The 13725-nt window shown below is 43.6% G+C and overlaps 1 protein-coding gene across 4 annotated transcripts in view; it reads left to right on the plus strand.

Moving 5' to 3' along the window:
• Positions 1–13725, plus strand: part of MAPK8IP3 (mitogen-activated protein kinase 8 interacting protein 3) — a 599057-nt gene that overhangs the window by 559432 nt on the left and 25900 nt on the right. For all 4 annotated transcript variants that reach the window (XM_086941240.1, XM_086941238.1, XM_086941239.1 and 1 more), the window contains one exon: positions 2044–2187. In XM_086941240.1, the coding sequence (XP_086797366.1) occupies positions 2044–2187 (144 nt within the window). The remainder of the gene's footprint in view (positions 1–2043; positions 2188–13725) is intronic.

Below are 13725 nucleotides of genomic sequence, written 5' to 3' on the forward strand. Positions count from 1 at the left end.
GCTGTGTGAGTGAGTGGGTGTGTAAGTGATGTATGATGAGTGAGTGGATATGTGAGTAACTTTATAGATAAGTGAGTGGTTGTGTGAGTTTTTGTGCGGGTGATCGAGTGGCTGTGTGAGTGGCTGTATGGGTGAGTAGCTATATGGGTGAGTGAGTTGGTTTGCAAGTGGCTGTAAATGGTGAATGAGTGGGCACATGAGTGGCTGTATGGGTAAGTGATTGGCTGAGTGAGGGGCTGTAAATGTTGAATGAGAGAGCACACGAGTGGCTGTATGGGCGAGTGAGCAGGTGCATGAGTGTCTGTATGGGTGAGTGCAAGGGTACATGAGTGGCTGTATGGGTGCGTAAATAGAAGGGCAAGTGGATGTTTGTGTGGGTGTGTGAGTGGCTGTATGGAGGAGGGAGTGGGTGCGTGAGTGCCTGTATTGGTGAGTTAGTGAGTGTGAGAGAGGCTCTATGGGAGACTGTGTTTGTCTCCATGACTGTTTAGGTGACTGAGTACACGTGCTAGTCTCTGGATAAATAAGGTTGTTGGCGTGTGAGTATCTGTATGGGTGAATGACTCGTTGTGTGAGTGAGTGGATGTGTAGGTGGCTCTATGCATGAGTGAGTGGGTGCATGAGTATTTGTATGGGTTTGTGACTGGGTATGTGAGTGGTTGTATAGGTGTGTGAGTGAGTTTATGAGATGTTGCATGGGGTGTCAGTGGGTTTGTGAGCAGTTCTGTGGTCACTGATGTAATTTGAGATGTCATCAGTGATGTCACTGATCATGTCATGAGTGATGTAACGTGAGGTCATATGCAGTACATTGTGGCTGCATAAGTTATAGTCAGCTCAGTTAACTAGAACAGCTTAATTTCGATGGTTTTGAACAAGAGAAATCTGAGTTTAACTATAACTTACCTGTAATCTTTCAGGGTGAGTGTGTGAGTTAGTGCATTATTGTCAATAGATGTGAGAATGTGTGTGTCTCATTGAGTGTGTGTGAGTGCTTCACTGAGTGGGTGTGTGAGTGTTTGAGTGGTTCTGTGAGTGGTTGTGTGAGGGCCTGAGTGAGTGCATGTTGGGTTCTGCTCATTTTCTTGATGGTTTTCTGCTCACTTATGACCTTTATTTTGCCTCTTTCTATTCTTTGCTGACCTTTACTTTTTCTTTCTGCTTTTTTCTGACCTCTATTTAGCCTCTTTCTGTTTATTTCTGATCTCTATTTTGCTTCTTTCTGCGCATTGCTAACATTTGGTTTCCCACTTTCTGCTCGTTCATGACCTTTATGTAGCCTCTTACTGTCTGTTTTTGATCTCTATTTTGCCCGTTTCTGCTAGTTCCTGACCTCTATTTTGCCTCTTTCTGCTTGATGGTAACTTTTATTTTGCCTCTTTCTGCTCATTTCTGATCTCTATTTTGCCTCTTTCTGCTTGTTTCAGACCTTTATTTTGCTCCTTTCTGCTAGTTTCTGATCTCTATTTTGCCTCTTTCTGCTCTTTGCTGACCTTTAGTATGCCTCTTTCTACTAGTTGTTTCTCACCTTTATTCTGCCTCTTTCTACTAGTTTCTCACCTTTATTCTGCCTCTTTCTGCTCGTTTCTCACCCTTAGTCTGCCTGTTTCTGCTCATTTCTGATCTTTATTTTGCCTTTTTCTGCTTGTTGCTAACTTTTAGTTTGCCTCTTTCTGCTCGTTTCTAATCTGTTTTGCCTCTTTCTGCTCATTTCTGATCTTTATTTTGCCTCTTTCTGCTTGTTTCTTCCCTTTATTATGCCTCTTTCTGCTCGTTTCTGACCGTTATCTTACCTCTTTCTGCTCGTTGCTGACCTTTATTCTGCCTCTCAAATTGTTTTTGACCTTTATTCTGCCTTTTTTCTGCTCAAAAGCTCAAATGCTTTTTTGCCCTAGACGGGGTCCCTATGGGCAACCCCCAGGAGGCCTAGGAGGTCAGGGTATTCCTACCCTGTCACCTTCTCTTTTTGTTTTAATGTTTTTTGTGGGTAATTGCATAGTCAGATAAAACAGCTGGCTTAAATGTGTATTTCTGCATTTGCAGGAAATGTTCTAGCTACCTTGAATGGAAGTGTCCTAGACAGCCCCTCTGAAACCCCAAGTACAACTGCAGCAGAAACAGAGGAGCAGAAGTTGAGAAATGTCCTAGTCCTGAGTGGTGGCGAAGGTTACATTGACTTCCGTATCGGTAAGTTCTTTATTTTCCTCTCTTGATAAATAAACCTTTCACTATTAACTGACACTGATTCATTAACCACATCAGGTATCTTTATTAGTTGGGATACAGAGCATTTATTTTAAATAGTATTTGTAAGTTATGCTTCCGAAAGGTTCTGCGTTTGTATGTCTGTCTTATGCATTGCTCGCTGTTTCTTACATTGAGATTTTATTGTACACAGAAAATCTTTCAAGAGTGTCTGTTTTTGCAAGGTAGATTAAAATAGCAACATTTATGTTTTTTCCCAAGGGCACACACAAGCGTATTTTTCTCTGCTTATTGTTGATGAACATTTCCTTTGTTGACGAAATGTCCTGGTTATGTTTATATCATAGTATGCTACGCTTATTGGGATACTTATGTAAAATAAATTGAAGTGGTTTACTGACACTTTACCCCTATAACATTTTGACATTAGAAGTAAATCAAGGTATGATTACAAAATAATTTCATTTGTTGGTGTACAGTACAGGTTGACACCAAAGATACATCCTTACCCATCTTAGACTGTTCACTTTCGGATCCATTTCCAAGCACTAAAATTTCATTCATATGCTGACGACTTCCAGCTTCATTTTGAGGTAACATACTCCAAAGACTCATTTGCTGAAATTCATTCAATTGCTGACTAAGATAGCATACTGGTTAGAAGAAAACTGTCTCATGTTAAGGAAGGAAAGATGGGGTGATTTTCCATGGCCCAAAGTATCTGCAATCTTCTTGGACTCGCTGTCCCAGACCATCTATTTCAATAGGTTTTCTATCTACATTATCAGAAACTGCAAAGAAAATTTGTGAATCTTCAAAAGCACTGACTTGACCATGAAGCTTCTCAGCGCAAAGGTTAATGATTGCCAAGCATTCTTCCACTTTCTTCTAGATGACTCATATTCAGTAGGCATTGGAGCCTTAATCAACTAATTTGGGTTATGGGAATGTCATTCTTGGATATCTCCTTGACTACTAATTGTCATGGCTTCAGCACATCCAAAATGTTGGTGTCCTGCTCTTGGTCTTAATAAATAAAACAGAGCGTTCCCTCTGCACAAACTTCCTGCTAAAGCAACAGTGGGCATTACAACTCACACCCTCATTAATAATTGCCTATATGACAACATCCAAATACTTAACCTGACAGATTTGCCATCATTGTCCTGTTTGTCTACTATGCCACAGGAATGTATTTCTTTATTTAGAACCACATGTCAGAGAGACTCCAGTTTGTCAGTTGTAGGTCCTCAGCTGTGCAAGCATTTCCTGCACCAGGTGAGAGAAAAATCCATCTTCAGGCATATTTAGGAATGCATTGAAATGCTGCTTTATTTGCTAACCTCTCAGTCTTCCTCTGGTACTTTTGTGAATTTCATTGTGTCTAGATGTAGTCTGGTCCTTGAACTGCATTTTACAAATCTAAAGTACATTTATAAAATAATACATATTACACAGTGCCACAAACACCTCCAAATTGGGGATGCTATCTTTACTTTGATTGCCTTGCATCAGGAATTATTACACTACAGTCATTAAATCAGAAGTCACTACATTTCAGGTAAGTTTTCTCGCATTCACATTGGAAGTCCTTTACTGTACAGTTAAGTATTTAATTAGTAAAATATATGAAATCACGCACACACACACACCCACACACACACACACCCACACATATATATATATATGACGCTCCAATTCCTCCTGATATACACAAGAAGACAAACAGCACTCGGAAAGGTAGATTTGCCAGTCACGCTGATTTTATTTTTCGCGGAAGGGGCTCACACAGACGCGTTTCGGCGTGCTGCCTTCGTCAGTGTGTGTTACACCGGATACAATGTCGACATGTTTTTAAAGCTGATAACTGATTAAAGACATGAACATAGACAAAGGACCAACATCACAACATCCAAAAGGGCGCGCCATCTTTGAATGACATTAAATGTAATGTTTCGCGATCAATACTTAGGATTGAGTACAGTAAAGCCCACAGATGGGCAATCGCCCTTTATGAAATAGTGATGCCTATAATATAAACAAGTTCTTGAAATGAACAAGAAATCAAGCCGTGGATCGGCTAATGTCCCTTATCTTACATGTCAATTATACCCAACATAATTTACAAAGTGCATTATGATTCCATACATGGAAAAATTACTTATGAAGGGGAAATAAAGCTCTTCAAACAGATGCAGTAGGTGTAACAGCGGGAAAAAGCAGAAAGGGTTAGCATGACAGCTCATTACTTCAATCAACTCAGTTTATCAATCCTGCTGAGTTATATCTCTAAGTGATACTGAGGCTCATAAATAACAACTAAGGTATTCATTAACGTTAGTCACTTCTTCAGAGATAAAAAAAAGGCGGAATCATTACACCCTTTGAGACATAATCATGGCAGCATTGTCAGGCAATCATATATATAAACTTGTTTAAGGTTGCATAATTAATATCAACTCAGCATAAATCATTTCCACTAAAATATTATCCTCAGGTACTGAGATTATAGATTTCATCATATTGCAATCATAAATTCATAGTTTCAAAAATTCATAGTCGTAAAGATCAGATCAGATCTAAATGAATTAAACTTGTAGTTAACATGACGAATATCAAATATTGTATATACAGAACCATCATGTACAATAAGGAGGACGGCATATTAAGAGATAAATTCCAGCTAGTTCTAAATCACATTGCAAGATTGTGCTCAAACAGTGTTTAAGTTCTAAGTTCATTACTTTGAGCTTTATCTCTTATTTACCTAGATGGAATGCCATCTCTTCCCCACTGTTGAGGCCTTTAGGATGTTTCGTAGAGAGGTCTATAATATATCTTGATTTTAACCTCCGCAATCGTCTTAGGCGGTCACCGCCCCTCACATTTGGGGGCACAATATCTATGCCAAAATATTGCTGTTTGTTACGGTCCCGCCCATGGGCCTCAGCAAAATATATATATATATACATATATATATTACGCTCAATCTTTCTTTCGAATCCTCAGAAAGTCACAGCTCTCAAGAGGGTACAGGTAACCGCATGTTTATCTGAATGCAGGAGCTACACAGACGCGTTTCGGCGTGCTGCCTTGGTCAGTGTAACACTCAGTAAGAGGCATGTTAATAAAGTTACTCATTTGTTACTCCTAGCATGGACACAAACATAGGACTTAACCTCTCAAAGACATCATGGACACCATCTTAGAGTGTCCATAGATACATACAATATCCACGTAATGAATCTCATCTAATCTGCAGATAGATTACTGTCCAAGGTCAGAGGGTGTAAATCATCATAATATGTTATTCTCACATTGTTATTAGGCCGTGGATCGGCACGAGTCCTATGTCGAAGTGTTGCCCATTATGCTATTCTTATTAAACTATAGACTGAGTCAAAAAACAATGGCAGTTCAATTGAGTGAGAAGCCCCTCATTTTTTGTGCCCTTCTGCCCTCTGTTCCACTCGTTCTTTGTGCCCTTCTGCCCTCTGTTCCACTTGTTTTTCCCTCGTTTTTTGTGCCTTTCTGCCCTCTGTGCCACTCGTTTTTCCCTCGTTTTTGTGCCTTTCTGCCCTCTGTTCCACTCATTTTTTGTGCCTGTCTGCCCTCTGTTTCACTAGTTTTTTGTGCCTTTCTGCCCTCTGTTTCACTTGTTTTTCCCTCGTTGTTTGTGCCCTTCTGCCCTCTGTTCCACTTGTTTCTTGTGGCTTTCTGTCCTCTCTTCCACTTCGTTTCCCCCTTGTTTTTTGTGCCCTTCTGCCCGCCTATTCCACTTGTTTTTTGTGCCTTTCTGCCCTCTGTTCCACTCGTTTCCCCTAGTTTTTTGTGCCATCTGTTCCACTAATTTCTTGTGACTTTCTGCCCTCTGTTCCACTTTGTTTTCCGTGCCCTTCTGCCCTCTGTTCCACTCATTTATTGCGCCTTTCTGCCCTCTGTTCCTCTCGTTTTCCTCTAGTTTTTTGTGCCCTTCTGCCCTCTGTTCCACTCGTTCTTTGTGCCCTTCTGCCCTCTGTTCCACTCGTTTTTCCCTCGTTTTTTGTGCCTTTCTGCCCTCTGTGCCACTCGTTTTTCCCTCGTTTTTGTGCCTTTCTGCCCTCTGTTCCACTCATTTTTTGTGCCTGTCTGCCCTCTGTTTCCCTCGTTTTTTGTGCCCTTCTGCCCTCTGTTCCACTTGTTTTTTGTGCCTTTCTGCCCTCTGTTCCACTCGTTTCCCCTAGTTTTTTGTGCCATCTGTTCCACTCGTTTCTTGTGACTTTCTGCCCTCTGTTCCACTTTGTTTTCCGTGTCCTTCTGCCCTCTGTTCCACTCATTTATTGCGCCTTTCTGCCGTCTGTTCCTCTCGTTTTCCTCTAGTTTTTTGTGCCCTCTGTTCCACTCGTTTTTGTGTGCCCTTCTGTGTCACAGTTCTTGTGTGCTGTGAGGACGCATGGGCGTTTAATTTTTCACTACGACAGGCACTCAAGTCCTGCGGACCCCCTGGGAATGTCTCACGGACCCCTGGGGGTCCGTGGACCACAGTTTGGGAAACGCTGCACTACACCACTCCACGCCACTCTATGCTATTCCACTGTATGCCACTCGACTGTATGCTACTCCACTCCACGCTATTTCACCCTACGCTATTCCACTCTACGCTATTCTACTCTATGCCACTCCATTGTACTCCATCCTAGGCTATTCCACTGTACACCATTCCACTCTAAGCTATTGCACTGTAAGCAACTTTGTTCTTTGCTTCTGTACTGTATGGTATTGCACTCTACCCCACTCCACTGTATGCTATTACACTCTAGCCCGCCCACAATCCACCACTCCAGTCAACACCACATCACTGTATGTCACTCCACTGTACAATACTTCACTATGTGCTATTTTACTCTACACCACTCTGTTATTCCACTGTATGCCACTTCACTGTACGCTACTCCATTCTACGCCACTCCAGTGTGCTTTCCTTCACTCTACAAAACTCTACTACATTCTATGCCACTCTACTAGACTTTATGCCACTCAGTCCCCGTACGCTTCACTGTCTACAATTGTACTCAACTCTGTATCCGTATTCTCTATTGTACAACACTGTACTCAATTCTACAACAGTTTCCAACACTGTACTACACAGCACGGTATGAGATACAACTCCAGTTTATTATAACAGTTTCCTCGACTCTATGCTACAGCGCTTCAATGTATGCCACCTTGCTCTACTCTACTGTACCCTACTCCATTTTATGCCACACCACAGTACACCACTCCACTCATCGCTAATTCACTCTATGCCACTCCACACTTCTACACTCCAGTGTACACTATTCCACTGTATGGTACTTCACTTTACAGTAATCCATTTTATGCCACTCCACTCTATGCTGCACCACTGTATGACACTCTCCTCGACTCTATATAACTTCCCTCTTAACGTCTACTGCACTTTATGACACTCTACAATATACTACTCCACTATATCCCCATACACTCCACTGCCCAACTATATAGTCCACTCTATGCCTGTACACTCCATTGTACAACACTCTGTTCCACTATACAACATGTTTCTATACTCTACCACACAGCACTCCACTCTACAGTACAATCCCTCATTTCAGTGTATAACAGTTTACTACCTATGCTACGCCACTACACTCCCTGCCACTCTACCCTACCGCACGCCAATACACTCTATTATACTTTACTCCACACTACGTTATGCACTCCACTTGACTCTACTCCACTGTATGTGACTTTTCCTCAGTCTGTTCTACTGTAGACCAAACCACTATACGCACTATACTTATTCTATGGTACTGTACAATAATCCACCCTCCACAGCTCCGCTGTCTGACACACTACTGCACTTTGTGCAACTCCACTATACTTGGAACAGGTGTGCACATGGAACTCATTTGTGATCAAATTATTATTATTATTATTATTAGTGTGTTTTGTAAAGCGCGCAGCGGCCCCAACGGGGCATCCCGGCGCTGGGAGACTCTGAGAACTAGAGGGACAGGTCAGAGGTACCAAACTAGGAAGAAAAAAGAAGGGTTTTAAGGGATTTACGGAATGCTGGTTCTGTCTGGCATGTGCGAAGACCTAACGGAAGCTTATTCCAGTGCTTGGTGGCACAGACCTCAAAGGTTTTTCCACCAGCACGGAAACGCTTAAATCGGGGAGTTTCTAGGAAAAATAGGGAGTTGGAGCGTAGTGCCCTAGATTTGACATAAGGGCGAAGAGTATTTTTCAAATGGGCCGGCCCATTGCCTTTAGATGCACGGAAAGCCAGCGTCATTGCTTTAAAGACGCATCTTTTCGCAATGGGTAGCCAATGCAGTTTACGGAGGTGAGGGGAGATATGATGTCTGGCAGGAATTCTCTCCACCAGCCGGGCGGCGGCGTTTTGAACCGTCTGCAATTTGTAACACAGGCCTGCTGTGATACCAAGATAGAGGGCATTGGCATAATCAAGATGGGATATGATTAATGCCTGGATCACAGTCTTGCGGCACTCCTCCGGCAGATAATTAATGAGCCGTTTGATTGTTCTGATTTTGGCAAAGCATGAGGCTGCGACTGTTTGTACCTGGGTGTCAAAGCTGAGATGGGTGTCACAGATCTTTCTATATGTAATGAATCAAAATAAACTATTAACTAAACAAAACATGTTGTAAGAGCAATAATTGCATAGCCAGTATTTTTGTACACAACTGCGGTTCAGCCGAACTGAGTTTTATTACACCAAAATTCATTTAACACACAGCATTGAGTGTCTTTCAGGACACTCACAAAAGAAAATAGAATAAGACCCCAGTCATACCAAAGTCAAAAAGGAATGGTGAAGTGAAACATCAACATTGAAGTATATTGGTTGATATATAGAAGAGACAGAAATTTCTATTCAGAACAGTCTTGTACACACAGAATAAATCATTTTGTTGCACATTCGGAAACATTGTCTGTCTCTGTAATTGTGTTGATCACGTTTCAACCCAGTAAGGATAATAAGGTCTCCTCTATGTATCAATCAATATACCTTCAATACTGATGTTTCACTTCACTGCACCTTTCCTTTTTGACTTTGGTTTTGGTTTGATTACACACCTGGGGTGTTCTTATTCTATTTTCTCTCCAGAATGTCCTGAAAGACATTGATAATACTGTATTTTAAACAAATTCTTGTCTAATAAAACTCGGTTCATCTGAACTGCAGTTGCATACAAAAATACTGGCTGGGTAATTATTGCTCTTAAAAAAATGTTGTTTAGTTAATATTGGTTTATTTTGATTAAGTCCACTTTGACGCTCATAATTTGCTCACAAATGAGTTCCTAGTGAACGCCTTTCCAAGGATAACTTGATATCCCTGTTCGCATGGATATAAGGGTTATTCTTGTTTTTTGTCTAAATTCTTGTTTTCTATCTAAATACAACTCCACTAAATAACACTCATCTACACTGTATGCTACTTTTGACACTTTACTCCTGTCTGCACCCCTACAATCCACTGTACAACACTGTTCAATACTGTATTACACTGTACAACACTCTACAAAACTTTAGTCCACTTTATGACACTGTACGCAACTCTTTGCAGACCACTGTACCTCAATTTTACTCTATATTACTCTATGATACAGTACTCCACTCTATTCCACTACTCTACTGAACGCCACTCCACTCTATGCTATTGTACTCCATAGCACTGTATGCCAATCCACTCTACAACACCCCACAACACTGTACTGTACACCACTCCACAAAACTCAACTAGACTGTATGCCACTCTACCTTTCTGTAGTCTACATTACTTTCCAGTACTATACGACGCGCCACTAAACTCAACTTTACAACACAGTACACCAATTTATGACATATTACTCGACTGTTTGCTACCCCACTCCACCTTACTGCACTCCTTGCCACTATAGTCTACAACATGCCACTCCACTCTGACACTTCACTCCACTCTACACTACCCCACTCTAGTGTACTCCCTTCCACTATACTCCACGCTACCACACTTCATCTCACTATACGCCACTGTACCATACTCCGCCCTAGGCCGCTCCACTGTCCGACACTCTACTCCACTGTATGTAACTCCACTCTAAAACTCTGTACTACACTCAATCTATCTACTCAATGCTACTGTACTGCACTGTAAGATGCTCAACGACACACCACTCAACATCTCTCTAAGATACGCCACTCAATTCTACATCACTCTCCTCCACTGTACTTTACAACACTCCACTTGACAATACTCCACTGTATGACACTCTACTTCACCATAGTCCACTCTAAAACACTCTTACAGTCTACCACACTCTACTGTTCGACGTCACAGTCCAATGTACAACTTGCTGCTCCAGTCTACGATACCTGACTCCTCTTTATGAAACACCATGCCACTACACTATATAATACTTCACTACACGGTACGATACACCACTACATCCTACTCTGCTCCACTCTACTCTACTCTATTCTACAATACTCCACTCTATGACAATAGACTTTACAACACTCTCCTGCACTGTACTGCATGACAGTCCACATAACAATACTCCACTCATGACACTGGACTGTACAATTTGAAACACCTATTTATTAAAAAAAAAGTGAATACATTGAAATTCAATGAAAAAAACAAAGGTTAAAGCTTAGATGTACTTAAGAAAACATTTTTATCCTATAGAAATCAAGCTTACACTACACAAACGTTTAAAAATTCTAAAGTTATAGTTATAACTTTCATTTACAATTTACCAACCACATTCAAATTATTATTACTAACACACTCCGTTACACACGCTTTTCAGCTCAGTGTTACCAAATTTAAAAGTGACTAAATAGTGAAGTAATACTATTACAAAATGTGCCGCATTAGGCCACATAATTTGCCTTTTCTCACTGCATATTTTACTCAACCCCGCCGTATAATTTGGCCCTCTCCTGCCACATAATTCCAATGAAGAGAGCATAAGCTTGGTTCAGGGATTCTGGTCAGAAACAGAACTATGCCTGGGATCACGGGACGTCACAATGTAATGTCTCAGTCAGGTTACAACATCAGTACCTGTGGGCCCTAATCCAGACTAACTCCTAGTACTTTACCTGCCCTCCTACCTTCCAGAGAGACTGATAACTTGACACCCCATAACACAACACTCTGAACTCTATGATGAGTCGCTGTAAAAGGTCATCACCTTCTTGTTCCACAATAAAAGGAAATAGTCACAATGAAAGCTTATAAGACTTTTTGAAACTAACATGCTCTATCATGCAAAAACTGTGCTGCAATTAGGAGACATATACAAGTCAATAATATGATTAGCACAATTAATAAACTGTACACAATGAAAAGCCAAATCACACTAAGCCTACACTTCCTATAAAAATACAGTATTATACTAAAGATCTGGGATTTCTGGGTACGGGGCTGGGCTGACGGGGAGCTGAAGAACGGGGGGAACCACGCCACGAGGCCGGGTCCAACACGCGTCCCCCCCCAGCTGAAAGGCGGAGAGAACTACCCATCCACTTGGGGATTCTCTTCACTGAGGCGGAAGAATCGGGACAGGCCGTCTGCGTTGGCGTGGTCAACACCAGGCCGGTGCTCAACGGTGAAATCCATCCCCTGGAGGGAGATGCACCATTGCAACAGTTTGGGATTCTCCCCTCTCATTTGCATTAGCCACCGGAGAGGTCGGTGGTCGGTTTGGCCCCGAAAGTGAGTACCGAACAGATAGGGCCTCAGCTTCTTCAGGGCACAAACCACCGCGAAGGCCTCCCGCTCGATGGTGCTCCACCTTTGCTCTCGAGGGAGTAACCTCCGGCTAATGAAGGCCACTGGCTGATCCAGGCCTTTCTCGTTCATTTGGGACAGGACGGCTCCGATGCCTTGCTCGGACGCATCCGTTTGGACCACAAATTCTTTGGAGTAGTCGGGAGCCTGTAACACAGGAGCAGTACACATAGCGTGCTTTAACGCTTCGAACGCCTCTTGGCAGGCGGGGGTCCAGCTAACTTTCTTCGGCTGGTTTTTGGAGGTCAATTCTAGGATGCTGCCATACCCCTTTATGAATCTTCGGTAGTATCCCGTGAGCCCTAGGAACGCCCGCACCTCTGTATGGGTGGTGGGGGCCTCCCAAGCCATGATTGCATCGATCTTGGGTTGGAGGGGTGCCACTAGGGCGCTCCCGACCTGGTGCCCCAGGTAGACCACGGACCCCTGTCCGATTTGGCATTTGCTGGCTTTGATGGTGAGACCCGCCCTCTGCAGGGCTAATAAGACCTCCCAGAGGTGGAGGAGATATGCGGTCCAGTGGGAGCTAAATACCGCAATATCGTCCAGATACACAGCACTGAATTCTTCCAACCCCGCCAGTACCTGGTTTACCAGCTTCTGGAAGGTGGCGGGGGCGCTTTTCATTCCGAAGGGCATCACCCGGAAATGGTAGTGACCATCCGGGGTGGAAAAGGCGGATCTCTCTCTGGCCCCCTCTGTCAGGGCGATCTGCCAGTATCCGCTGGTCAGGTCAAAGGTGCTGAGGTATCGAGCAGACCCTAGACGGTCAATGAGCTCGTCTGCTCGAGGAATGGGGTGTGCGTCGGTTCTGGTGACTGCGTTGAGCCCTCGGTAGTCCACACAGAACCTCAGCTCGGGAACAGCGCCAGGGGCAGCGGCCTTCGGAACCAGCACCACGGGGCTTGCCCATGGGCTGTCGGAGGCTTCGACCACTCCCAGGCCTAGCATCTTAAAGACTTCGGCCTTGATGCTGGCTCGCACTCGGTCGGGATCGCGGTAGGCTCTGTGCCGTACCGGAGGGCTATCCCCGGTGTCCACGTCGTGGACGCACCAACTGGTGACTCCGGGGATGAGGGAAAAAAGGTCAGAGAACTGTCCCAGTAACTGGCGACAGTCCTCGCATTTCTCTGGGGTGAGGGAGAGGGAGAGAATTACTCCCTCTACAGAGCCATCGTTTTCCTGCGTACACAAGAGGTCGGGGAGAGGATCCGTGTCCTCTTCTGCCCCGTCGTCAGTGGCGAGGAGTGTTCGAGGCATGTGGGCTGCTGAATTCATATCTGTGCATAGATCGCCACCTAGTGTTGGGTCCGGATGATTGCACATTGTTGTCCTGGAAGAGTCTTCGAAGTATCACGAGATAGGTGGCTCCTCCCCTGGACTACAGTGCGCATGGGCATCGCCTCCATCCCCAGATTGTTTTTTTCCGCCATTGGGTTCGGATGTGTTTCGGTTCCCTCTGTCGAAACCGATAGTTGTTCTACTTCTACTCGAGACCAAAAGGTCTTTAGGCTGAGCGTCGGTATAGTTGCGTACGGGTTTCTTGTCTGACTCTCAGCTCCGATCTCTTGCTGCCCTTCCACGTGCTTTCGGCGCGGACGGGCCTACACTACACTTCTGCTATGGAGCGAACACCGTTTAAGAAGTGCCCGGTGTGTAACTCCAAATATTCACACCTCGACGTGCACCCTGTGTGCAATACATGCTTG

Source organism: Lissotriton vulgaris, chromosome 10, assembly GCF_964263255.1.
Source record: "Lissotriton vulgaris chromosome 10, aLisVul1.2, whole genome shotgun sequence".
In the NCBI taxonomy this organism is placed as follows: Eukaryota; Metazoa; Chordata; class Amphibia; order Caudata; family Salamandridae; genus Lissotriton; species Lissotriton vulgaris.